Source organism: Sus scrofa, chromosome 4 (assembly GCF_054392235.1).
Source record: "Sus scrofa isolate SSC_HxYL_T2T_F1_AM1 chromosome 4, Sscrofa_HxYL_maternal_Yorkshire_Landrace_v2.0, whole genome shotgun sequence".
NCBI classification, from domain to species: domain Eukaryota; kingdom Metazoa; phylum Chordata; class Mammalia; order Artiodactyla; family Suidae; genus Sus; species Sus scrofa.
The window spans coordinates 100,206,653-100,234,484 of record NC_139386.1 but is presented as its reverse complement, the minus strand read 5'-3'; the positions used below and the strand labels follow the sequence as shown (position 1 = coordinate 100,234,484).

At 40.1% G+C, this 27,832-nt stretch overlaps 1 protein-coding gene across 11 annotated transcripts in view; it reads right to left on the bottom strand.

Annotated features, from left to right (window-relative positions):
* Positions 1-27,832, bottom strand: part of NUP210L (nucleoporin 210 like) — a 125,833-nt gene that overhangs the window by 64,447 nt on the left and 33,554 nt on the right. For all 11 annotated transcript variants that reach the window (XM_021089795.2, XM_085022847.1, XM_085022846.1 and 8 more), the window contains 6 exons: positions 19,571-19,708; positions 18,947-19,102; positions 9,478-9,676; positions 8,174-8,319; positions 7,337-7,558; positions 5,491-5,664 (listed from right to left, as the gene is read on the bottom strand). In XM_021089795.2, coding sequence (XP_020945454.2) covers positions 5,491-5,664; positions 7,337-7,558; positions 8,174-8,319; positions 9,478-9,676; positions 18,947-19,102; positions 19,571-19,708 — 1,035 coding nt within the window. The remainder of the gene's footprint in view (positions 1-5,490; positions 5,665-7,336; positions 7,559-8,173; positions 8,320-9,477; positions 9,677-18,946; positions 19,103-19,570; positions 19,709-27,832) is intronic.

The following is a 27,832-nucleotide window of genomic DNA, read 5'->3' as shown; positions in this document are numbered from 1 at the left end:
TTCTATACATTAGCAACAATCTTAAAATGAAATTAATAATTCTCTTTATGACAGCATCAAAAAGAATAAAATATTTAGGAATAAATTTAATGAAAGGAGTGTAAGAATTATACACTCTAAAACTACAAAAAAGTGTTGAAAGAAATTAAAGATGCCCTTAATAAATGGAAACACATCTCAAATTCATGAATCAAAAGACAATATTGTTAGGATGGCAATACTCTCCAAATGGATCTACAGATTCAATGCAATCCCTATCAAAACCCCTCCAGTTTCTTTGCAGAAATTGACATAGTAATCCTCAAATTCATATAGAAAACAAGGGACTCAGAATAGCCAAAATGGTCTTGAGAAAGAATAGAGTTAGAGGACATACACTTCTCAATTTCAAAACATATACAAAGCTATAGTAATCAAGATAGTGTAGAATTGGCATAAGGACAGACATAATAGATTAATGGAAGAGATTTGAGAGTCCAGAAATAAATCCTTACACTATGGTTAAAAGATTTTCGACAAGAGTGCCAAGATGATTCAAAGGAGAAAGAAAAATCTTTTTAACAAATGGTGGGTGCTGGATCAAGTGGATATCCACATGCAAAAGAATGAAGTTGGATCCCAACTTCATACCATAAACAAAAATGAACTCAAAATGGATTAGAGGCCTAAATGTAAGGACTAAAACTACAACCTCTTAGAAGAAGTCAAAGGTGTAAATATTTATACCCTTGAATTAGACAGTTGTTTAATTATGACATGAAAAATACAAACAAAAGGGAGTTCTCATAGCGGCTCAGCAGTAATGAACCCAACAAGTATCCATGAGGATGCGGGTTTGATCCCTGGCCTTGCTCAGTGGGTTAAGGATCTGGCATTGCTGTGGGCTGTGGTGCAGGTCGAAAACCTTAATCTCCAAAATATACAAACAACACTTACAACTCAACAGCATAAAAAGCAACAACCCAATTGAAAAATGGGCAGAAGATCCGAATAGACATTTCTCCAAAGAAGACATATAGATGGCCAGCAGGCACATGAAAAAATGCTCAACATCACTAATTATTAGAGAAATGCAGATCTAAACTGCAATGAGGTACTACCTCACAGCAGTCAGAAGCCTACAAATGAATGCTTGAGAGGTTGTGGAGAAAAGGGCATCTTCCTGCACTATTAGTGGGAATGTAAATTGGTACAACCACTATGGAAAACAGTATGGAGGTACTTCAGAAAACTAAATATAGAACTACCATATGACCCAGCAATCCCACACCTGGGCATCTATCTGAATAAAAATTTCATTGAAAAAGATACATGCACCCCCATGTTTACTGCAGAACTATTCACAATAGTCAACACATGGAAACAACCTAAATGTCCACTGAAGATGAATGGATTAAGATGTGATACATATACACAATGGAATACTACTCAACCATAAAAAGAACAAAATAATGCCATTTGCAGCAACATGGATGGAACTAGAGATTCTCATACTAAGTGACATCAGAAAAAGGAAGACAAATAGCATATGATATCACTTATATGCGGAATTTAAAATACGGCAGAAATGAACCTATGTACAGAAAAAAAAAAACCCACAACAAACTCATGGACATAGAGAACAGACTTGTGGTTGCCAAAGAGGAGGGGGAGGGAGTGGGATGGACTGGGAGTTTGGGGTTGGTAGATCCAAACTATTGCATTTGGAGTGGATAGGCAGTGAGATCTTGCTGCACAGCATAGGCAACTGCGTCTAGTCACTTGTGGAGGATAATGTGAGAAAAAGAATGTATGTATATGTGTAACTGGGTCACTTTGCTGTACAGCAGAAATTGGCAGAACATTGTAAATCAGCCATAAAAAAACCCAGCATGAAGAACAATGCAAAATGACCATTTAACACATGAATTTAGATATTCAGAATAAAGAATTGATTGAAGAAGGGTTTGGAAGATTTAAGAAAAGTGTGACTGGACTCAAGTGAAGACTTTTGACATATATGAGTGATTTCCCTCTTCTACTATTCCTGATAAGAAATTATAAATATGTGTTTCTCTATAGATGAATATATTATTTTTTATTTTTATTATTTTTTTTTACTATGAATCAGTGCTTCTATTACCCTTATGAAAGAATTTGTTTTAAGGTGATGTAAAGGCAACAATGAAAGTTTTTCTTTAAATTAACCACCTAATTTGTCCCTAAAATGACAAGAATCAGTCTTTTACAGGTCAAGTGCAGTCAACTAAAATGTTCTTTCAGCACAAAGCAGCACTAGAAAAAGTAACAGTTGCATAGATGGGAGTCCACTAGTTTTGCAGTGGCTGCTCCATCAATAACAGACAACAGATGGTATCCATCCAGAGCACAGACACGACTACAGACTAGATTCGAAGACTCTGTCACACGCTTGGCTGATAAATGTCCTTTGTCTTTGTATCTTTCTACTTTGAATGAAGTGGATTTTTTTTAAAAATCTTTTTGCCTTTTCTGCCGTTCCTGCAGCATGTGGAGATTCCCAGGTTAGGGGTCTAATCGGAGCTGTAGCCACCTGCCGACGCCAGAGCCACAGCAACGTGGGATCAGAGCCGCGTCTGTAACCTACACCACAGCTCACGGCAATGCCGGATCCTTAACCCACTGAGCGAGGCTAGGGATCGAACCTGCAACCTCATCGTTCCTAGTCGGATTCGTTAACCACTGCACCACAACAGGAACTCCTACTTTGAATGAAGTGGATTTTTTAAAGTTGGCTGCTTAAATAACATGATGAGGTATGAAAAGCTCTGAATGTCCCTAACATTCAGCAGGATTTACCAGAGATGTATAACAGCTTGTCAGGGGAACTTCCAAATAGTTACACTTTGGGGGTATAATGAATTCTAGAAGAGGACAGGATTAAAGAGGTATAAAGGGATATTCTCTGAAAAAGAAGTGAGCAACTTTTCCTTTAGAATTCGTTTCGAACAGCACATCAACAAAATATCTTCTCTGACAGTGTGTCCCAACTTTGAGTCAAAAAAAAAAAAAAAAAAGATGGCCAGCTAGCACCAAGAAGTTGTATTGAACTCAGTTGCAGCTCTCTTGGCAATTAAGCTTATTTTCTTGTTTCAGTCCCAGAGCAAATGTGGATCGCTGAAGACAGTACTGGAAGCGCCATTTGCAGGTAGAGATTGCAGTCATTATTAAATGAGCTAGAAGGTAGAAACTTTTTTATTTTATGGAGGGGACTTGACTGGGCAATACTAGTAGGAGATGAAATGATTAGGAAACAATGATATTATAAGAAAATGATCACTGCCCTTATTTGGGTTAAACAGGTCATGTCGAGAAGATGGTTATTTAAGAAAAGGATGCTACTATGTGCAGCATGAATATGTTACAATCAATATATTCTATTTCTTCTAAAAACATGCTAAATGAGAGGAGCATGCACAAATACCATATATTGTATGATGCCATTTATATGAGTGTCCAGAATAGGCTAATCCATAGAGACAGAAAGTATATTAGTGGTTTTCAAGGTCTTAGGGGGAAAAATGGGAGTGTCTGCTAATGGGTATGGTGTTTTTTGGGGAAATGAAAATGTTCTGAAGGCAGATAGTGGGTGATGGTTGCTTAACTCTAACTAGCACACTTTTTTTTTTTTTTCTTTTTAGGGCTGTACATGCGGCACATGGAGGTTCCCAGGCTAGGGGTCCAAATGGAGCTACAGCTGCAGGCCTACACCACAGCCACAGCAGATTTGAGTGCATCTGCGACCTACCCCACAGCTCATGGCAATGCCAGATTCTTAACCCACTGAATGGGGCTAGAGATCAAACCCTCAACATCAAGTTTCCTAGTCAGAGTCGTTTCTGCTGTGCCAAGACGGGAACTCCATAAATTGCACACTTTTAAAAAAACTGAAGTATGGTTGATTTACAGTATTACGTGTACACATTTTTAATGGGTGAATTTTCGTGGTGTGTAAATTATACTCAATTACAAAAAAAAGAAATAGGAGTTCCCGTCGTGGCTCAGTGGTTAAGGAATCCGACTAGGAACCATGAGGTTGCAGGTTCAATCCCTGGCCTCGTTCAGTGGGTTAAGGATCCAATGTTGCCATGAGCTGTGGGGTAGGTTGCAAACGTGGCTCGGATCCCGTGTTGCTGTGGCTCCGGCGTGGGCCAGCGGCGACTGCTCTGATTGGACCCCTAGCCTGGGAACCTCCATATGCCACGGGAGTGGCCCTAGAAAAGACAAAAAAAGAAATAAATGCTAAAGCATGGAGAATAATGTCTGTAACCCACTCTTAAATGGTTCTAGAAAAAAGGTTGCACTTTTCCAGGAAATGTTCTATAAATTCAAATTATTTCAATTGGAAAAAAAAGATATTGAATAACAACGCCATTACAGGGATAATTTCTACTCTGCTCCATTTAAAAGTTTGTTTTCCTTTTTCTGTTTATGACTGCACCTGCAGTACATGCAAGTTCCCAGGCTTGGGGTCGAATTGGAGCTGTAGCTGCCTGCCTATACCATAGCCATTGCTACATGGGATCCAAGCTGAATCTGCTACCTACACCACAGCTTGTGACAACACCAGATCCTTAACCCACAGAATGAAGCCAGGGATCAAACCTGCATCCTCATAGAGACAGCATCGTATTCTTAATCTGCTGAGCCACAACTGGGACTCCTGATGTTCTAGTTTCTAAGTTAGATAACTCATTTATCCCTCCTTTCCAGTTGCCTACATTCTAGCTATGTTATTTGTGTATCATTATTCTTCATGTGGGTTTGGAGTAGAGGTAAATTCTATTACTTACTGATAATGCTAATAAAAGATTTAGTAGGAGAGGACATTAGCAAAACAATTTGGAAATTATTTAGAATTCTTTTTTTTTTTAAGGTCCCACCCGTGGCATATGGAAGTTCTGGGGCCAGGGATTAAATCCAAACCACAGCTGAGACCTATACCACATCTGCGGCAGCAGCACATCCTTTAATCCACCGCACTGGGTGGGGATTGAACCTGTGCCTTGGCAGACTCAAGTTGCTGCAGCCAGATTCTTAACCCACTGCACCATATGGGAATTCCTATTTAGAGTTAATAATTGCCTATTGCCATAGTTACAATCTGACTATGTACCTAAGTACAACTAGAAAAGTCACTAAGTGTCACTAAGTGTAGCCAACTCCAACCAAAGTTTTTTTCTGCTTTTTTTTTGGCCACAGTTGTAGCCTGTGGGAAGTTACTGGATCAGGGACTGAACCCATGCCACAGCTGTAACCGGAGCCACAGCAGTGGCAACACCAGATCCTTAACCTGCTGAGCCACGAGGAAATTCCCAACCTAATTTAATACCCACTTCTCGGACACTATCAGAGATTGAGTAACAAATAAAACAGTTTCCTTAAATTCAGTAAGACAAGAGCTATATTTCAGACCATGTATCTTAAAGCCTGGAAGATGAAGTGCAAGTTGCTTGGAAACACTATACTTACCAGTTGTTTGTTGTGCTGTGGCAGAGGACATGGCTGAGCACCAGCTGGCACCTTATATACTGGAGTTACTGACATGCTGGCAGGGTGGGCACATATGAAATGTACCTGCACAACCTCTACAGCTGGACTAGGGTTCAGGACGCCTGGATGATTTCCAATTTGGAATGTCAGAATCTTTAAGAAAACACCAGGGCAAGAAGCAATTGTGGGTAGACATTTGATGTTAGCACGCCAATCTAAATGTGTTAGAATTATGCAAATTCCAGTATAGAGTCCCTTTGGACCTTATAATCAGGCAAACCCCTTAAAAACACTGTAATTCTTAATTATCTATTCTAAGAGAAACAGGGGTATCATAGAAACAAAGGGAACATTAAAAAGATCTACCTGATCAATTACTCCAGTCTTTTCCTCCACCAACTCTTTTGTTACCAGTTAACAAAAAGTGGAAAAACTCACTTCTAGTGGAAATACCAATGAATAAGAGAATGTGAAAACAAAAAGAAGTTGGAGAGGGAGTTCCCATTGTGGCTCAGTGGTAATGAACACAATTAGTATCCAGGGTCATTGAAGGTTTGATCCCTGGCCCTGCTCAGTGCGTTAAGGATCTGGCATTGCCATGAGCTGTGGTTTAGTTTGCAGACGTGGCTTGGATCTGACATTGCTGTAGCTGTGGTGTAGGCTTGGAAGCTGCAGCTCCAAATGGACCCCTAGCCTGGGAACTTCCATATGCTTTGGGTGTAGCCTTAAAAAGACAAAAAAAAAAAAAAAAAAAAAAAAAAGACAGACAGACAGACAGAAATAAAGAAAGAAAGAAAATAAATTGGAGACCTCCAAAGGAGGGTAATTAGGCTTGAAATCACTAATAGCTAGTCATATACACCATAGAGTTCACTAGAGAGATTCAAAAGAAGCCCAGTTGATTACAGCACAGTCCTTATTAAGTTATACTCATACATGGATTCTCTGGGGGCTGGTTAGCTGGGCTATATTTCATAGTCATACATTAAATTCTCAATCCTGGTCAAACTGTAAGCCTTTGTTAATTGGTTTTGATAGAAGCAGGGCATGGCTGTGGATAAAATCATCACTACCTCTAAAAATAATCAAAACTAATTCAACTGATAAAGGGCAACATTTATCTTACTAGCACCGATATCACTGGTTCTTCAAAATTGCTAGCCATAGATGACACTTTTTTTTCATTGATGATACTTTAAATTTCTGTTCCTCATGTTCTTTGGAGATGGGAAACCATATACTCTCTAGTCTACACAACAAGGAAATGAATTATAGCAATCAAGTGATTGAAATAAGCTCCCTACTACAAAAAGATCTTGAACATTTCATTAGTGAACTGTTAGAGTTCTCAGATGGCAAACCAAAATCTTTGGGTTCATTTAAAGGATAGTAAGGTTTTAAAAAAGATCCTTTAATCAATAATTAGAATTTTCCTATCTAGTCCATAAACTGAATCCATTAGAATTTGAAAAGGAATAGCCAGAAGTACCAAAGATTTGGAGTATTATTGGAGTTCCCATTGTGGCTCAGTGGTAATGAACATGACTAGGATCTATGAGGATGTGAGTTTGATCCCTGGCCTTGCTCAGTGGGTTGAGGATCCAGCATTGCCATGGGCTGTGGTGTAGGTTGAAGATACAGCTTGGATCCCGTGTTGCTGTGGCTCTGGTATAGGCCGGCCCCTGCAGCTCTGATCCGACCCCTAGCCAGGGAACTTCCATATGCTGTGGGGGAGGCCCTAAAAAGACAAATATATATATACATATATTTTTTTTTCCAGAGTATTATTGCTAAAAGAAATGTTAGAAGAAGATCATTTTCCTACTTGTTCCCCTAAATCCAGGCACAGGACCCGGTAGATGTACTGATTCTGTTTTCTCTTTGCTGGCAGACGGACTTGTGTTATTCTAATTTTCTCTGTCTTCTCCACGCTCAGCTCCAAGAAGAATCGGGAGGGCTCCAAGATCCAAGGACGAGGGCCCCCTTCGAATACCATTTCCTTTACAGACTGCCATGTCACCAATGCCACTTCCACAGGGTTTAGGGCCTGATGACATTTAAAGACATTAATCCTTGATTGGTTAGAAAATTCAGTAGTTTTCTAAAGTGAAAAACTGGTTATCCGATTACAATATAAATGACATTAGATTTAACTCCCAAATTAAGAGACATGTATGTTATGCCTCTTACTTGGAATGCTTCTTGACCTCTATACTAATTTAGATACCACCTATCATTCAAGCCTAACTCATGTGTCAACTTACCTATTAATTTATTTCTAATCATTTCAGATGACAACAACTTCTGTACCCTTTAAGCTCTTATCCTTTAAGTTCTCTCTACTATTCATTTGTGTACTTGTTTATCCTCTAATGCTATTTAAATATGTCAAATTCTTCATATATATATATGTAATAATTCTTGTTATGCTCTCTATTTATTTAAACTTTTTTTTTTTTTTTTTGTCACACACATAGCATGTGGAAGTTCCCGGGCCAGGGATCAAACCCATGCCACAGCAGTGACCTGAACCACATCAGTGACAATGCTGAGTCCTTAACCCACTGGGCCACCAGGGAACTTCCACGTAAATTTGTTAAGAGAAAAGAGGATATTATATCCATGAAAAGATTAGCCAGTTCCTTAGCTTGAAATACCTCACCTTTAGGGGTTCATAAGCAGCAAAAGTGGCACTGCTCTCCAGGTACTCTTCATACTCAGTCACACTAACTGTTACCAAAGTATGGCCCAGAGATTTGGCTGCTATATGTGTACTAGAACAGTGTGTTGGTCCAGGTCTTTGAATACCTGCAAATCAAAAAGCATGACTTCAGTAGGGTAATAAACAATCAGTCCTCAAGGAAAGTCATCTATAGAAATATAAGAATGTTTTTTTATGGCCACACCAGCAGCATATGGAATTTCCTGGGCCAAGGACCAAATCCAAGTTGCAGCTGTGACCTATGCCACAGCTGCAGCAATGCTGGATCCTTAGCCCACTTCACCACAATGGGAACTCCTATAAAATTTAAGAATTTTAATACATTACAAAACTTGATCTCACAATATGAAGTAATGATATTGATCTTTTATGGACAGCTTATTCATACTTTTCCTAGGGAAAATACATTTTCTTTTCTTTTCCTTTTATCTTTTTAGGGCCACACCCGCAGCATATGGATTATGGCTAGGGGTTGAATCGGAGCTATAGCTACTGGCCTACACCACAGCCACAGCAATGCCAGATCCTTAACCCACTGAGCTAGGCCAGGGATCGAACCTGCGTCCTCATGGATGCTAGTCAGATTTGTTTCCATTGAGCCACAATAGGAAATCCTATATTTTCTTTTTTTAAAATAAAGTTAATGTATACACATATTAACTGGCACTACATTCCTCTTAAATATGGTAGCCATATTACAGAAAGAAAGAGGAAAAGAGCTTGAGCCTGGAAAGCGAACACTTGAATAATAGTTAAAAACTGATATTGTTTGGCTACTGTGAATCCTGGACATTTTATTCAATTTTTGTGCCTTGTTTCTACATCACATTATAAACCTACTATAAGACAGTTGACAGAATAAATAAAAGAATTGTAAAGAAAGGTAATATGTGAATTTAGACTATAATTCATGGTAGTTTTTTTTTTTTTTTTTTTTTTTTTTTTTTGGTCTTTTTAGGGCCACACCCGTGGCATATGGAGGTTCCCAGGCTAGGGGTCCAATCAGAGCTGTAGCCACCAGCCTACACCACAGCCACAGCAACACCAGATCTGAGCTGTGTCTGCAACGTACACCACAGCTCAAGGCAACACAGGAGCCTTAACCCACTGAGAGAGGCCAGGGATTGAACCTGTGTCCTCATGGATGCTAGTGGGTTCGCTAACTACTGAGCCATGACGGGAACCCCAATGATTGGTCCTTTAATTCAAAGACAAAGAAGGAAAAATAAAAAGCCTACTCTTACCTTCTTTGAGAAGAGTAAAGACTCCTTGCTTATCCATGTTTAGATCCAAGGGTAAATGAGAGCAGTCTGTGAATGCGATGGCCTCTTTGGTTTCCTTATTTACATAGTACATTGCAATGGGGATTTCTATAATCTGGCCAATCTCTACATCAGCATGAAATGGTAACAGTTCCATTTTGTTCAGTTTCAGGACATATATCTGGAGGAGAAAAAAATTCATCTCTTAAGAAAATTATGTTAGGAGTTCCCATCATGACTCAATGGAAATGAATCTGACTAGTAACCATGAGGACACAGGTTTGATCCCTGGCCTAGCTCGGTGGGTTAAGGATCCAGTGTTGCCGTGAGCTTGGTGTAGGTTGCAGAAGCAACTCAGATCCTGTGTTGGCTGTGGCTGTGATGTAGGCCAGTAGCTACAGCTCTGATTTGACCCCTAGCCTGGGGACCTCCATATGCCGTGGGAGCGGCCCAAGAAATGGCAAAAAGAAAAAAAAAATTTAAATGCACACATACATGAACATATATGTATGTTTTGTATACAAAAATAGATACTATAATACCATTTATATGCGTATGTGTGTTTGTGTGTATATGTGTGTTAGTGCTAAACCTGTCACTCATTTCTTTCCTTAACTGACCTCTCTAAAGCATTGAACACCATTCAACTGGGGTCTGGCTGAATATGACCAGTGTACCATTTTCTTAGCTTTTGTAAGCTAAGAATGGTTTCACATTTTTGGGGGGCTGCACCCATGGCATTTGGAAGTTCCTGGGCCAGGGATCAAACCCAAACCACAACAGCCACCCGGGCCTCAGCAGTAACAAGCCAGATCCTTAAACCATTGTGCCACAAGGGAACTCCCGGTTTTACATTTTTTTTTTTTGACTTGTTGTGAGGATTATATTTGTCGGTATAGCCCAGAAACTACATAGGACTTCATATAGACCAACAGGACAGTAGATGATGATTCCATCATCAAGTACTTTTGTGGCTCTACTTACATAAGATATGCTGTTCAATTAATATTTATTTGAAACTTAATCCACACACATAGGCACTGCTTGGTTCCTTCTACAGGATACAATATTTAAAATCTAGGCAGGTTTTAAAGGAAATTGGAATATATTTAATGAAACAAATGCAGTCATTAAAATAAAACTCCAAGGACTGGTTAAACTGTGCACTTGACACCACGGAAGATAGAATTAATGACATGGAAATATGAATCTGAAGGTAAAACCAAATGTAGGAAATGGAAAATAAAAAGGGCTCATGCAATGTGAAAGAGCAGTAAGGACTTAAAGTTCTAGTTTGAGTTACAACAGTCTGATTCAGGGTGCATACTGATGCAGACATCTTAATAAAAGCAGAAAACAAAAGATAGGGAAAAAAGTTTTTAAGATGCTTCAGAAAAGTCAGTTAAAACATATTCAGTTAAACTCACTGAAAAATATGGGTGAAATAAAGACATTCATTGTGATGCAAGGGTAAAATTAAGGCATTTACAGACAAATGAATTTGAGTTTACCATCAATAGACTTTCACTAAAGGAATTTATAAAAGATTGATTCACTTCAGGAATAAAGGAAATGTGAAAATGATCCTGTAGAAATATGTAACATTCAACCCAGAAATGTGAACAAAGAAATGAGAAATTTTGGAGTTCCCATCGTGGCTCAGCAGTTAATGAACCTGAATAGCATCCACGAGGACACCAGTCCAATCCCTGATCTCACTCAGTGGGTTAAGGATCTGGTGTTGCTGTGAGCTGTGGTGTAGGTTGCAGACTCGGCAAGGATCCAGCATTGCTGTGGCTCTGGCGTAGGCCAGAGGCTACAACTCCAATTGGACTCCTAGCCTGGGAACCTCCATATGCCATGAGTTCGGCGCTAAAAAGGCCAAAAAAAGAAAAAAAAAGAAAAGAAAAAAAAAGAGAGGGAGTTCCCATCGTGGCTCAGTGGTTAACGAATCCGACTAGGAACCATGAGGTTGCAGGTTCAATCCCTGGCCTTGCTCAGTGGGTTAAGGATCCAGCATTGCCATGAGCTGTGGGGTAGGTTGCAGACTCGGCAAGGATCCAGCGTTGCTGTGGCTCTGGCGTGGGCCGGTGATTACAGCTCCAATTCAACCCCTAGCCTGGGAACATCCATATGCTGCTGGAGTGGCCCTAGAAAAGGCAAAAAGACAAAAAGAAAAAAAAAGAGAATATTTGAAGATGTAATCAAATAGTAATTGAACAAAAAATTATATAATTAAATTAAAAATAGTATAAGAGAACTGAAACACTGGACAACAATAACATGGTAATCAGGATTGGCAGGATAGATATGAGACATTTTTAAGGTTTTTGTATTATTCAGAAAGAAGGTAGAGATTGATGTGCTTTAGACTTTGTAAGTACAGAAAAATTTTAAAGTAACCATGAGAAGAATGTACTTACCCAAACAGCTTTAGAAAACTTGGGAAGTTCCCATTGTGGCTCAGAGGGTTAAGAACACAATGTTGTCTCTGTGAGAAAGCAGGTTCAATCCCTGACCTCAGATATGGTGTTGCCATGACTGAGGCAGCTGCAGCTCCAGTTTGACTCCTGTCCAGGAAACTTCCATATGCCACAGGTGTGGTGGTTTTACATTTTTTTTAAAGGGTAGTAAAATAAAAAACAGCAATGACAAAGGGTAACTATGTGATAGAGATAGTATGTGGCCTACGCACTTGAACACATTTACTATCTGGCCTTTTACATAAAAAGTTTGCTGATCTCTGATACAGCATACTTCCTCTTTCTTGATACCTTTAAAAAAAATTTTTTTTTAGGGCCGCACCCACGGCATATGGAGGTTCCCAGACTTGGGGTCCAATCAGAGCTGTAGCTGCCGGCCTACACCACAGCCACAGCAATGCGGGATCCAAGCTCCATGTCTGTGACCTACACCACAGCTCATGGCAACATCGGATCCATAACCCGCTGAGCGAGGCCAGGCATCAAATTTATCCTCATGTATATGAGTCGGATTTGTTTCCACTGAGCCATGATGAGAACTCCCTTTTGATACTTTTTAATTATTTATTTATTTATTTTGTCTTTTGTCTTTTTAGGCCCGCACCTACAGCATATGGAGGTTCCCAGGCTAGGGGTCTAATTGGACCTCTTGCTGCTGGCCTACACCACAGGCATAGCAACACCAGATCCAAGCCGCGTCTGCGACCTATACCACAGCTCATGGCAACGCTGGATCCTTAACCCACTGAGTGAGGCCAGGGATTGAACCCACCACCTCATGGTTCCTAGTTGGATTCGTTCCCACGACGGAACTCCTTGATACTTTAAAAAAAATTTTATTTTATTGTAGTTGATTTACAATATTGTGTTAATTCCTGCTATACAGCAAAGAGATTCTTTTATACACATACATGTTCTCTTCATATTTGATATCTTTTATTATAGAGATTATTACAGGAATTCCCACTGTGGAGAAGGCCTTCATGGGACCACTTAAGAAGGACCGAATTGCAAAGGAAGAGGGGCCTAATGGCAGAAGAGATTGTAAGGCTGGTAAAGTCTCAATAAAGTTATTTTCCAGTGGAGGGGGGGGGAGATTATTACAGAAGTTCCCATTGTGGCGCTACGGAAAAGAATCCGACTAGGGGCCATGAAGTTGCGTGTTCGATCCCTGGCCTCGGTCAGTGGGTTAAGGATCCAGCGTTGCTGTGAGCTGTGGTGTAGGTCGAAGATGCGGCTCGGATTTGGCGTTGCTATGGCTGTGGTGTAGGCTGGCAGCTATAGTTCCTATTTGACCCCTAGCCTGGGAACCTCCATATGCCTTAGGTGCAGCCCTAAAAAGACAAAAGACCAAAAAAAAAAAATTATTACAAAATCTTTTATTTTGTTGTATATTGAATGTTCATGTCTTCTAAATTCATATGCTGAAATCATAACCCCCAAAGAGATGATACTAGGAGATGGGGCCTTTGGAAGGTGATTGGGTCTTGAGAGCGGAGCCCTCAGGAATGGGATTAGCACCCTTAAAAAAGGGACCCCTAGGAGTTTCCTGGTGGTTCAGCAGGTTAAAGACCTGGTGTTATCACTGCTGTGGCTCAGGTTTGATCCCTGGCCCCAGAACATTCACATGCCATGAGTACGGCAAAAGAAAAGGAGACCTCCCAGAGCTCCCTAGTCCCCTCTGCCCTATGAGGTTGAGGCAAGAAACGCTCTTCAAGAACCAAGATGCTTTCCTTCACCAGACATTGAATCTGCTGGTGCCTTGATTCCAGCCTCTAAAACTGTAAGAAATAAATTTCTGTTGTTTATAAGTCACTCAGTCTATGGCCCTTTATTACAGCAGCCTGAATGAACTAATAGAGTCTTTTTTGGGTCATCTATTCTGTGTTATCTGTAAGTTCCTCTTACTTTGCCCATGTTCCTTAAAATGACACATACTACACAGGGCCATCTTCTGTTCTGATTCTATATGCTCTTCCTGGGAAATCTTATCCAGTTCCAAAACATCAGTGACCAATCACATGCTGATCACTCCAAATTTTTATCTCTAGCTGTAATCTTTCAGTAGTACTTCAGATACCTATTTCCAACTACAAACATTCACCTGGAAGTTCCACAGATTAACCACACTAAATGTATTCAAAGCTGAATTAATCATCATCTTTTTTTCTTTTTCTGGCCACACCCACAGCACATGAAAGTTCCTGGGCCAGGGATTGAATCTGAGCCACAGCTGTGACCTACACCACAGCTGTGGCAATGCCAGATCCTTAATCCACTATGCTACAGCAGGAATTCCATCTTTTTCCTTTTCTTGTGTTTTCTCTCCACCCAGCTGCCAAACTTAATCTTTCTTTTTTTTTTTTTTTTTTTTTTTTTTGACAAGGATTTTATTTTATTTATTTATTTTTTTTTAATTTTATTTTCCCACTGTACAGCAAGGGGGTCAGGTTATCCTTACATGTATACATTACAATTACAGTTTTTCCCCCAAACTTAATCTTTCATTTTTCTCCACCCCATGAAGCATCAAATCTGACTAATCTACCTCTAAAATAATCCTCAATTTGTCCCCTTCTCTTTATTTTAAATATAATTTCTATGATTTCTTCAGTGATCCATTGGTTGTTTAGTAGCATGTTGTTTAGTCTCCATGTGTTTGTGTTTTTTTACAGTTTTTTTCTTGGTGGTGATTTCCAGTCATAGAGTGTTGTGGTTGGAAAAGATGCTTGATATGATTTCAATTTTCTTAAAGTTACTGAGGCTTCATTTATAACCCAGGATGTGATCAATCTTAGAGAATGTTTCGTATGCACTTGAGAAGAATGTGTATTCTGCTGCTTTTGGATGGAATGTCCTATAAATATCTATTAAGTCCATCTGGTTTAATGCTTCATATTCAGGCCTGTGTTTCCTTATTGATTTTCTGTCTGGTTGATCTGTCCATTGTTGTACGTGTCCATTAATGTCCCCAACTATTATTGTGTTATTGTTGATTTCTCCTTTAAAGGTTGTTAGCAGTTGCCTTATATATTGTGGTGATCCTATATTGGGTGCTTAGATATTTAAAATTGTTGGAGTTCCCATCATGGTGCAGTGGTTAGTGAATCTGACTAGGAACCATGAGGTTGTGGGTTCGATCCCTGGCCTTACCCAGTGGGTTGAGGATCTGGCATTGCTGTGAGCTGTGGTGTGGGTCGCAGATGTGGCTTGGATCCTGTGTTGCTATGGTGCTGTGGCTCTAGCATAGGCTGGTGGCTACAGCTCCGATTAGACCCCTAGCCTGGGAGCCTCCATATACCATGGGAGCAGCTCAAGAAAAGGCAAAAAGACAAAATAAATAAATAAATAAATAAATAAAATTGTTATATCTTCTTCTTGGATTGGTCCTTTGATTATTATGTAGTGTCCTTCCTTGTCTCTTAAAATATTCTTCATTTTAAGGTCTATTTTGTCTGATATGAGTATTGCTACTCCAGCTTTCTTTTGCTTCCCATTTGCATGGAATATTTTCTTCCATCCTCTCACTTTCAGTTTGTATGTATCCCTAGAAGTGAAGTAGGTCTCTTGAAGACAGCATATATATGGGTCTTGTTTTTGCATCCATTCATCCAGTCTATGTCTTTTGGTTGGGGTGTTTAGTCCATTAACATTTAAGGTAATTATTGATATGTATGTTCTTATTGCCATTTTATTAATTGCTTTGGATTTGTTTGTGTTGCTCTTTTTTCTTCCCTTCTTCTCTCCTCTTGTTGTTTGATGACTCTCTTCGGTGTTGTATTTGAGTTGATTTTTCTTATTTTTTTGTGTATCAATTGTAGATTTTTGTTTTGTAGTTGCCCTGAAGTTTTGATATAGGAATCTTTATATATAAGAGATTGTTTTAAGTTGTTGGTCTCTTAATTGGAGCTGCAGCTGCAGGCCTATGCCACAGCATGGAAACACAGGATATGAGCCACATCTGCAAACTATGCCACAGATTGTGACAACCCTGGATCCCTAACACACTGAGTGAGGCCAGGGATTAAACCTGCATCTTTAGAGAGACAGCATTGGGTTCTTAACACATTGGGCCACAAGGGGAACTCCAACTGGGTTTTTTGTTTTGATTTCATTTTTGTGTTTTGACCGTGGTGTTTACTGGCTTGATGTGGGATCTCAGTTCCCAGACCAGGGATTAAACCTGGTGAAAGAGCCAAATGCTAAATACTAGACCACCAGGGATTTTTTTTTTTTTTTTTTTGGTCTTTTTGCCCTTTCCTGGGCTGCTCCCGAGGCATATGGAGGTTCCCAGGCTTGGGGTTGAATCGGAGCTGTTGCCGCTGGCCTACACCAGAGCCACAGCAACTCGGGATCCGAGCCTCGTCTGCGAGCTACACCACAGCTCATGGCAACACCAGATCGTTAACCCACTGAGCAAGGCCAGGGATCAAACCCGCAACCTCGTGGTTCCTAGTTGGATTCGTTAACCACTGCACCACGATGGGAACTCCGGGAACTTCTTGATAAAACTTAATTTACCAAAAAGTTAGCAAGTTGGGAGTTCCCATCGTGGCTCAGCAGTTAACGAGCCCGACTAGCATCCATGAGGGTTCGGGTTTGATCCCTGGCCCTGTTCAGTGGGTTAAGGATCTGGCATTGCCATGAGCTGTGGTGTAGGTCACAGACGCAGCTTGAATCCTGTGTTGCTGTTGCTGTGGCTGTGGCGTAGGTTGGTGGGTATAGCTCTGATTCCACCCCTAGCCTGGGAACCTCCATATGCCACGAGTGTGGCCCTAAAAAGACACACACACACAAAAGGTAGGAGGTTGAGTTTGATCCTTAGACCTTAGGTTGATTCCCCCCTTCAAAGGCTTTTTCAAGTTCCCACCTTTTGTTCTTCTGTGGCACAACTGATTAAGGATCTGGTGTTGTCACTGCTGTGATTTGGGTCCAATCCCTGGCTCAGGAACTTCCACATATGAGGGTGTAGCCAAAGAAAAAGTTCCCACCTCTTCATGATGGTCCTGACTAGTCATATCCGCAAGGTTTTTTTCTTTTATTAACTAATAGTACTTTTACTATACAATTCAAGTAGCTCTCAATCATATACTGCTTCAAAATACTTCACATATCATTTCCTAAAAACACTATTAACTTTTCATGTGAATATATCTTTCTAGCTAGACTTCAGATTTTTTTTTTCCTTTTGGCTGTAGCCGTGGCATGCAGAAGTTCCTGGGCTAGGGATCAAACTTGTGCCACAGCAGTGACCTGAGCCTCAGTAGTGCCAATACCATATCCTTAACCTGATGCACCACCAGGGGATTCCTAGACTTCAGATTCTTTAAAGATGGGATGATATGCTGTTTCTTTGAATGACCTATGATACCTAGTATGGTGTTAAGTACTTAAGGGCACTCAGTAAATGTTCCCTGGCTGATAAGAAACATGCTAAGTCCTACAGGGAATGACAACATATGTTAACATATATTAAGAGAGGGAGAAAATAGAAGATGGTTTATAACATGTTAAAAATAAGTTTTCAATCTTATAGAAACAGACAACCAAAAATATGAGACTAGAAATACAGTTTCTATAAAGGTCATATACATGATAATAATGACAGAATACAATAACAAAATAAATAACATTAAGTATTGAAAATATTTACAGCATTGGGGTAAACACTATCTCACTTAATTCTGACTATAACACTTTGAGGTAGATACTATTATTATCCTCATTTTAGAGATGAAGAAACAAAGATAGGCATTATATAATTGGTTATTAAGTGAAGCAGGATTCAATCCACTTCCAGGAATATTTAAGGAATATGCCCTTCCAGATTAGATTTGAGCATACTTTTTTTTGGCTGTGCCCACAGCATGGGGAAGTTCCAGTGCCAGGGATGAAACTCACACCACAGCAGTGACCCAAGCCACAGCTATGCCACCTGTTGAGCTATGAGCATCTGTTTTAAACAGCCAATTTAAAATAGAAAAAAAAACTTATTTATTATAATTGATTTACAATGTTCTGTCAATTTCTGCTATACAGCAAAGTGATCCAGTTATACATTTATTTACCACTTTTTTTCACATTATCCTCCTTTATAATTTTTTGTTTTGTTTTGTAATGGAGGCATATGAAGGTTCCCAGGCCAGGGGTCAAATTGGAGCTGTAGCCGCTGGCCCATGCCACAGTCATAGCCACATCCACACCAGATCCGAGTCGTGTCTGCAACTTAAACCACAGCTCACAGCAACTCAGGATCCTTAACCCACTGAGTAAGGCCAGGGATCGAGCCCACAACCTAATGGATCCTAGTTGGGTTCCTTAACCGCTGTGCCATGACGGGAACTCCCTACAATTTTTTTAAATTAAAAAAATTTTTTTTCTGGAGTTCCCGTCATGGCGCAGCAGAAATGAATCTGACTAGGAACCATTTGGTTTCAGTTTCGATCCCTGGCCTTGCTCAGTGGGTTAAGGATCTGGCATTGCCGTGAGCTGTGGTGTAGGTTGCAGACGAGGCTCAGATCTGATCAGATTGGCTCAGATCATTGCTGTGGCTGTAGCATAGGCTGGCAGCTACATCTCCAATTCAACCCCTAGCCTGGGAACCTCCATATGCCGCAGATGCAAAAAAAAAATTTTTTTTTCTTTTTAAGTCTGCATCTGTGGCATATGGAAGTTCCCAGGCTAGGGGTCGAATTGGAACTACAGCTGCTGGCCTATGCCACAGCAATGTTGGATCCTTAACCCACTGAGCGAGGCCAGGGGTTAAACCCGCATTCTCATGGATACCAGTCGGATTTATTTCCACTGCACCACAATGGGAACTTCCATCCTCTTTTATAAAAAAATTTTTTTTTAATTATAGTCGACTTACAGTCTTCTAGAAAAAAATTTTTAAATGGGTCACTGTATTTAAATTTAAACAGCAGTGTCTCAGAGGAGATATGAAAGTTGTTTGAAGAGTTGCTTACCTTAATTTCTCCATATCGAAAGGGATTTTGTACATCTCGGGCCAAAACAGTACTGTTTCCCCTGACCTGGCCTGCTGTTACCACTCCCTTAGTGGTTACCATGGTCACTGTTTCATTAGAAGAGGTCCAGGTGAAGTTGCCACTGCCACCCTCTACCTGTGAAAAAATATAAACTTATATTTAATTGGTATAGGAGGAAAAAATGGAATTTATATGAAGATATAAAATCTAGTGAAATAAAATTTAGGAAATAATAAAACTATAAATAAACCACTTCCGAAAAATTGAGAAAATGTGATGCCATACTAAAGTAGCTAAATAGAGAAGGGAAATCCCAAAGGGAGATTAGTAATGGCACTATTGCAATATGTCAAAAAAAAGAATGCAAGGGAGCTTGATAAAACTATAAAATTCATAAGGAAAGGATATATGGAAGAGAGACAGAATGTACACCAAGTCTTGTTAGGATGACAGTATTAAACAGTATGATTTGGTTGTCTCCAAAAACTGAGTTATACTACTAAGATTAGGGGGCTTAAAATTTGATGATAATGAAATTTCAATAAATTAAGCTATCAGAGAAACTGACCCTTCCTTGTGAATTCTCATTATAGGATATCATACCTGTACTTTATAACGATATAACATTCCCATGCGATGATGAGGAAACGCCAGAAAGTTGGGTGTAAGCTTGATGGGAAAATAAATCTTCACTTCCTGCTGATGTATAATCGGAAATTTTATAGGCTGAATATTTTTATTCTGTAAGAGTAGGAAAAAAAGAGCAAAACGGATTTTATAGGGACTGTTCTAATCACATTTAAAGCATCAGCAGGGAGTTCTTGTGGCTCAGCAGGTTAAGAACCTGACTAGTATCCATCAGAAGACTCGGGTTTGGTCCCTGGCCTCGCTCTGTGGGACAAGGAGCCTGAGGTGCAGTGAGCTGTGGTGTAGGTCACAGGGGCAGCTTGGATCCTGCCTTGCTGTAGCTGTGGTATAGGCCGGCAGCTACAGCTCTGATTTGACCCCTAACCTGGGAACTTCCATATGCTGCAGGTGTGGCCATAAAAAGACAAATAAATAAATAAAGCATCAGTGAATTAGTGTGTTACTCAATCAGTTTCTGTCAATAAAAGAAATAAATAGGAGTTCCTGTTGTGGCTCAGTGGGTTAAAAACCAGACATAGTATCCCTGAGGATTTGGGTTTGATCCCTGGCCTCACTCAGTGGGTTAAGGATCCGGCGTTGCCAAAAGCTGTGGTATAGGTTGCAGATGCAGCTCAGATCCCACATTGCTGGGGCTGTGGTATAGGTTGGCATCTGTAGTTCTGATTCAACTCCTAGCCTAGGAACTACCATATGCTACAAGTATGGCCATAAAAAGAAAATGAATAAATAAATGTTCCTGTTTATGAAAGAGCACAGTTACCATCGCTCAATGATAATGAAAGGGATTTTGATAAACCTAAAATAAGTATCACAGTCATGGAAAATAGATAAAATTTCCTGAAATAAGAGTTTTATCAGCAAAGGGAGGGAAGTCAGAATTTTAAAAAGGAAGATTTTTGGATAGCCATCAGTTAAGTATATACATTGTAAAGGCAAAGGAACATTACAAGCCATTCAGAAGAAAAGAAAGAGATCATTTAAAGATGCAAGGGTAAAAAAATTTTTGCTTTTTACAGCCATGTCTGTGGCATACAGAAGTTCCCAGGCTAGGGGTTGAATCAGAACTGCAGCTGCCAGCCTATGCCTTAGACACAGAAACTCAGGATCCAAGCCACATCTGTGAACTATGCTGTAGCTTGTGGCAATGCCAGATCCTTAACCCACTGATCAAGGCCAGGGATCAAACCCACATCTTATGTTGGGTTCTTAACACACTGAGCCACAAGGGAAATCCTTTAAAAATTTTTTTAAAGCAAAAGAAAAAAGATTGTAAGAAGAAAAAACTGTGGGTCACCTTGCTGTACAATAGAAGATTGACAGAACAGTGTAAACCAATATAATAGAAAAAAATCATTAAAATAAAAAAGTAAAATAAAATAAAAATTGACACCAAAAAAAAGAAAAAACTAAAAAGAAAAAAAATTAAAGAAAGAAAAAGACAAAGAAAAACATTTTTTAAAAAAAGACATCAGTGGGAGTCCCCACTGTATGCAATTGGATCAGCAGCATATTGGGAGTGCTGAGACACAGGTTTGATACCCGGCCCGGCACAGTGGCTTAAGAATTTGCCATTGCCCCAGCTGCAGCTTAGGTCACAACTGTGGCTTTGATCTGGCCCAGGAACTCCATATGCCGGGGGGAGACAGGGGCAGCCAAAACAGGAAAAAAAAAAAAAAAAAAAAAAAGATACTGGGATAAGACAGTCCTCTCCTGCCTAAAAATAAGAACAGGTTTTGCGGGAGTATCCATACAGGTAAATAGAGTCCTCACGTTCAACTATGTTCCCATTTTCTCTTTAAAGGCAAAAATCTATGTATGTATGTATCTAACTATTTTTTATTTGGCCACGCCCTCTGCATGTGGGAGTTCTTAGGTCAGAGATGGAACCCTCAATGCAGTTGCAACCTGTACTACAGCTACAGCAATGCTGGATCCTTAACCACTGTGCCAGAGTGGAAACTTCCAACCTATCTATTTTCTAAAGAAGCCCTGAAACATATATCAACTATCACATCTGCAATAATGGCTCTGATTTTCTCTTTATAAGGTTGCTGGCTGGATCTTAAACTGAAAATAAGTCTTCCAGTTTAAAAGACCATCATTCTATCTTAACCCACTGAGACGGATTTTGGACTTTTGACCTTCAGAACTGTAAGATAATAAATTTGTGTGTTTTCTTGAGCTGGAGAGAGAGGCAAGGAGGAGGCAAAATATCATTCTGATGATATTTAGGTGACCAGGGAGGGAAACAATAAGAAATCTATTGGAGTAGGAAGCATATGCTAGGCATGAATAGAACTTTCAAAATTCAAGAATAAGGTAATAATAGTACAAAATGGGTTGGTCCTAGGAAGACATTTTATATCGTATAGAAAAAGGAGAGAGAACATAGTACCTAAAAGGCACTATGGTCTTTGAAGAGATGACATGTCCTTAAGTATTTACTACAGGAAACAGAAAATTTCAGTAGTGACTGCTTTGGTACATAAGCAAACATGGACATGAAATAAGAGATAAAACCAGATATAAGATTTGTTAACTGGAGTTCCCATTGTGGCACAATGGAAGCAAATCCAACTAGTAACCATGAGGTTTTGGGTTCGATCCCTGGCCTCACTCAGTGTGTTAAGGATCTGGCATTGCCATGAGCTGTGGTGTGGGTCACAGACGCAGCTTGGATCTGGTGTGGCTGTGACTGTGGCATAGACCGGCAGCTGTAGCTCCAATTTGACCCCTAGCCTGGGAACCTCCATATGCTGCAGGTGCAACCCTAAAAAGCAAATAAATAAATAAATAAAAGAATCAAGAAAAAAAAAAAAAAGACTTGTTAACTGTGATAAAGAGGGACATGGCTGAGTGCATAATGAAATTTAAAATAAGCTAGACAGGGAGTTCCCGTCGTAGCACAGAGGTTAACGAATCCGACTAGGAACCATGAGGTTGCGGGTTCGGTCCCTGCGCTTGCTCAGTGGGTTAACGATCCGGCGTTGCCGTGAGCTGTGGTGTAGGTTGCAGATGCGGCTCGGATCCCGCGTTGCTGTGGCTCTGGCGTAGGCCAGCTGCTACAGCTTCGATTCGACCTCTAGCCTGGGAACCTCCATATGTCGAGGGAGCGGCCCAAAGAAATAGCAAAAAGACAAAAAGAAAAAAAAAAAAAGCTAGACAAATAAGAAAAAGTTATAAAATTTTAACATGTCCTAGTTATAAAATGCAATTAAAACAGTAAAGAACAGAATCAACCATGTAGAATACTAAATGCTTAATATGAAAAACAATTTAAAAAGCACTTTAAGGAGTTCTCTGGCAGTTTTTTGGGGTTAAAGATCTGACAGGTGTCACTGTTGTGGCTCAGATTGCTGCTGTGGTGTGGTTCCATCCCTGGCCCAGGAACTTCTGCATTCAACAGGTACAGCCAAAATGAATATTTAAATAAATAAGCACTCTCAGAATGTTCAGGGGTCAGGGGAATAATGTTTGGAAAAGCATATATGGTAAAAGAGGTAACAAAGAGTTTCCAAGCCTGGATAATTGTTCTTAATAGATTTATACCACTGATGTCTAAATACCATGTTCCACAGGTTTTGCAATGTGGTACTTTCTTTTTTCACTTTTTAGGGCTGCACTCTGTGTGGAGGTTCCCAGGCTAGGGTCAAATTGGAGCTACAGCTGCCAACCTACGCCACAGCTCACAGCAATGCCGAATCCTTAACCCACTGAGCAAGGCCAGGGATCGGACCTGAAATGTCATGGTTACTAGTAGGATTCATTTCCATTGCACCACAAAGGGAACTCTGGTAATTTCTTTTTAAAAAATATTTTTTATTATAGTTGATTTACATTGTTCTGTCAATTTCTGCTGGACAGCAAAGTGACCCAGTCATACATCTATATACACCCTCTTGCAATGTGGTACTTTCAATGGCATTCCACTATGGTTCTCTTTTTAATGTATGAGTTATTTAGAAGTACATTATTAAAGTTTCTAAATACGTGGTTTTTAAAAATAGTCTATTATAGCTCCCACTGTGGTGCAATGGGATTGGCAGCAACTTGGGAGCACCGGGACACGTGTTCAATCTCTGGCCCAGCACAGTGGGTTAAGGGTCCAGGGTTGCCGAAGATGCGGCTTAGTTCGGGGATGCAGCTTGGATCTGATCCTTGGGCTGGGAGCTCCATGTGGGTGGCCAGATAAATAAATAAATAAATAAATAAATAAATAAATAAATAAATAAAATAATTTCTTTATTGCTGATTTTTGTTGCATTATGATGGCAGAGCAATATTGTAATAAGGGCTTCTTCTAGGGTAGTCAAAAAGCTTTTAGATTCCTTAGGTGGATCCTGAGTTGGTAATTCCAAGCTCTGCTCTAACCATTTTCTTTCCCAATGTTATACAGCACATTAGAAACAACAATCAATAAACCTTATTATATTCCAGACTTTAACTAACATGTTTCATGGCAGCCTTGCCTTCTATATGCACTTAACTGTAGTGTCTACAGATAATAATTTAAGTAGCTTTTTAGCTGTTGCATACCATGGACTATCAACACTTACTTTATCATAAGGACACAATCAGTAATGCCTTTAAATCTAATAATATCAGAGAACACAGAGCCAATTTAGAAAACTCAGCCACCAAAATGCCCCCACAGATTCAAGCCTCCTGGTATTCACATCCTTGTGTAGTTACCCCTACACTGTATCAGGAATGGTCTGAATGACCAATAGACTATGGCAGAAGTGCTTACTTTAGAAAAGAAGAATTCCTGTCATGGCTCAGCGGTTAGTGAACTCACTAGCATCCATGAGGACATAGGTTCGATCCCTGGCCTTGCTCAGTGGGTTAGGATCTGGTGTTGCCGTGAGCTATGGTGTAGGTTGCAGACGTGGCTTGGATCCTGCTTTGCTGTGGCTGTGGTGTAGGTTGGCAGCAGCAGCTCCGATTTGACCCCTAGCCTGGGACCTTCCATATGCCACAGGTGCGGCCCTAAAAAGCAAAAAAGAAAAGAAGATGTAAAACCAATGACCACCATAAGATTCTTCCAGCATAAGAACCTTAAAAAAGAAAAGCAAATTAAATCCAACATAAGAAGAAAGATAATAATAAAAGCACAAATCAATGAAAAATAGATAAAGAATTGAAAAAAAATCAATGAAACTGAAAGTATGTTCTTTGAAATAATCACGAAAATTGATAAATGTCTAGCCAGATATATGAAGGAAAGAACAGAAACACAAATAACTAATATCTGGAGTGAAAGAAGAAACATCACTACTGGTCCTATAGACAGAAAAAATTAATAAGGTAATGTTTTGAACAACTTTATATGATAAATTCAACAATTTAGATTAAGCAAAAACTCCTTCAAAGAGACAATCTCCCTAATTTCACTCAAGAAGAAATAAACAACTTTAATAGCTATATATATTTTTAAAAAATTGAATTCATAGTTTTAAAACTTCCCATATACGAAGGAGTTCCTGCTGTGGTAAACTGGATTAAGAATCTGACTGCAGGGAGTATACAAAGTGGCTCAGAGGGTTAAGAACACGACATGGTGTGTGTGAGGATACAGGTTTGATCCCTGGCCTCACCCAGTGGGTTAAGGATCTGGCACTGCCACAAGTTGCAGGGCAGATTGCAGACACAGCTCAGATCCAGCATTGCTGTGGCTGTGGTGTAGGCCTGCAGCTTCAGCTCTGATTTGACCCTAAGCCCGGGAACTTCCATATGCTGCAGGTGCCACCATTAAAAAAAAAAAAAAAAAAAAAAATCTGACTGCAGCAACCCAAGCTGCTTGGGCCATGGGCTCAGTCCCTGACCTGGTGCAGTGGGTTAAAGGATCCAGTGCTGTGACAGGTGCAGTGCAGGTCAAAGCTGCAGCTCAAACTCAGTCCCTGGTTTGGGAACTTCCATATGCTGCTGGAGTGGCCATTAAAAAAAAAAATTAAAAGGGCGGCTATGCATTCTGAGGTAAAGAAATAAAAACAAAACCTTTGCTCTTGGGAATTCCCATCGTGGCTCAGTGGTTAACAAATCTGACTAGGATCCATGAGGATGCAGATTCCATCCCTGGTCTCACCCAGTGGGTTAAGGATCCGGCGTTGCTGTGAGCTGTGATGTAGGTCACAGATTCGGCTGGGATCCTGCGTTGCTATGGCTGCAGTGTAGGCCAGCAGCTGTAGCTCTGATTTGACCCCTAGCCTTGGAACTTCCATATGCCACAGGCGTGGCCCTAAAAAAAAAAACAAACAAACAATTTTTTTGTCTGCACCTGCAGTATGCAGAAGTTCCCAGGCCAGGGATTGAACCTGAGCCACTGCAGTAAAGAGAGCCACTGTAGGAGTTCCTGCTATGGCACAATAGAAATGAACCCGACTAGTATACATGAGGTTGCAGGTTCAATCCCTGATCTCCTTCATTGGGTTAAGGATCTGGCCTTGCTGTGAGCTGTGGTGTAGTTCAGAGATACAGCCTGGATCCTGTGATGCCGTGGCATAGGCTGGCAGCTGCAGCTCCAATTCGACCCCTAGCCCAGGAACTTCAATATGCTGCATGTGTGGCCCTAAAAAGAAAAAAATAATTAAAAATAAATAAATAGTTCCCATAATGGCTCAGCAGAAACAAATGCAACTAATAACCATGAGGTCTTGGGTTAGATCCCTGGCCTCACACAGTGGGTTAAGGATCCGGTGTTGCCGTGAGCTGTGGTGTAGGTCACAGATGCTGCTTGGATCTGGCATTGCTGTGGCTGTGGTGTAGGCCAGCAGCTACAGCTCCGATTTGACCCCTAACCTGGGAATTTCCCATATGCCATGGGTGTGGGCCTAAAAAGCAAAATAAATAAATAAATAAATAAAAATAAACAGAGCCACTGTGTGACAATGCAGGATCCTTAAGCCACCGAGACACAAGGGAACTCCAATAGTTGACTTTTTATTTTTTTAATTTTTATTTATTTATTTATTTGGTCTTTTTGCCATTTCTTGGGCCGCTCCCGCGGCATATGGAGGTTCCCAGGCTAGGGGTCGAATTGGAGCTGTAGCTGCCAGCCTACGCCAGGGCCACAGCAACGCGGGATCCGAGCCGCGTCTGCAACCTACACCACAGCTCACGGCAATGCCGGATCGCCAACCCACTGAGCAAGGGGTAGGGATCGAACCCACAACATCATGGTTCCTGGTTGGATTCATTAACCACTGCGCCACTACAGGAACTCCATTTAAAGATTGAAGATGAGTATTATTTTCAACCGTATGCAAAATAGATTTTTCACAACCTGGAATTTTATCTAGCAAAATTTACTCTGAAAATTGTGTAATAGGGAAAGGGAGAGCTCAGAATGACTATGGAAAAAAAAAAAAAGGAACTTAAAAAAAATTATTACTGGTTTCTCTTACACACTGATAGTGGTAAGTACAGCCATTTTAGAAAATAGTTTGGCAATTTCTTATAAAACTAAACATGTAGCTAGTATATGGCCCAAGAATTGCATGCTTGGGGGTTTTATCTCAGAGAAATGAAAACATATTCATAGCAAAATCCATACAAAAATGTTCAGAGAATCTTTATGTATAATAGTCAAACAGTAGACCCTCACACCATGCACAAAAATAAACTCAAAATGGCTTATTTTTAACTTAAACATAAAATAAGACACCATAAAACTCCTAGAAGAGAACATCGGCAAAACATTCTCTGACATTAACCTTACAAATGTTTTCTTAGGTCAGTCTCCCAAGGCAACAGAAATAAAAAAATAATAATAAACCAGAGTTCCTGTCATGGTGCAGTGGAAACCAATCTGACTAGGAACCATGAGGGTTCAATCCTTGGCCTCATTCAGTGGGTTAAAGAACCAGCATGGCTGTGAGCTGTGGTGTAGGTCGCAGACAAGTCTCGGATCACGTGTTGCTGTGGCTCTGGTGTAGGCCTGTGGCTACAGCTGCGATTAGACCTCTAGCCTGGGAACCTCCATATGCCGAGGGTATGGCCCTAAAAAGACAAAAGACTAAATAAATAAATAAATAAATAAACAAACCAATGGGACCTATCAAACTTACGAGCTTTTACACAGCAAAAGAAATCATAAAAAAAAGACAACGTATAGAATGAGTGAAAATAGTTACAAATGATGCAACTGACAAGGGTTTCATCTCCAAAACACACAAAATCTTACAACTCAACAGCAAAAAAACAAACAACCTAATTGAA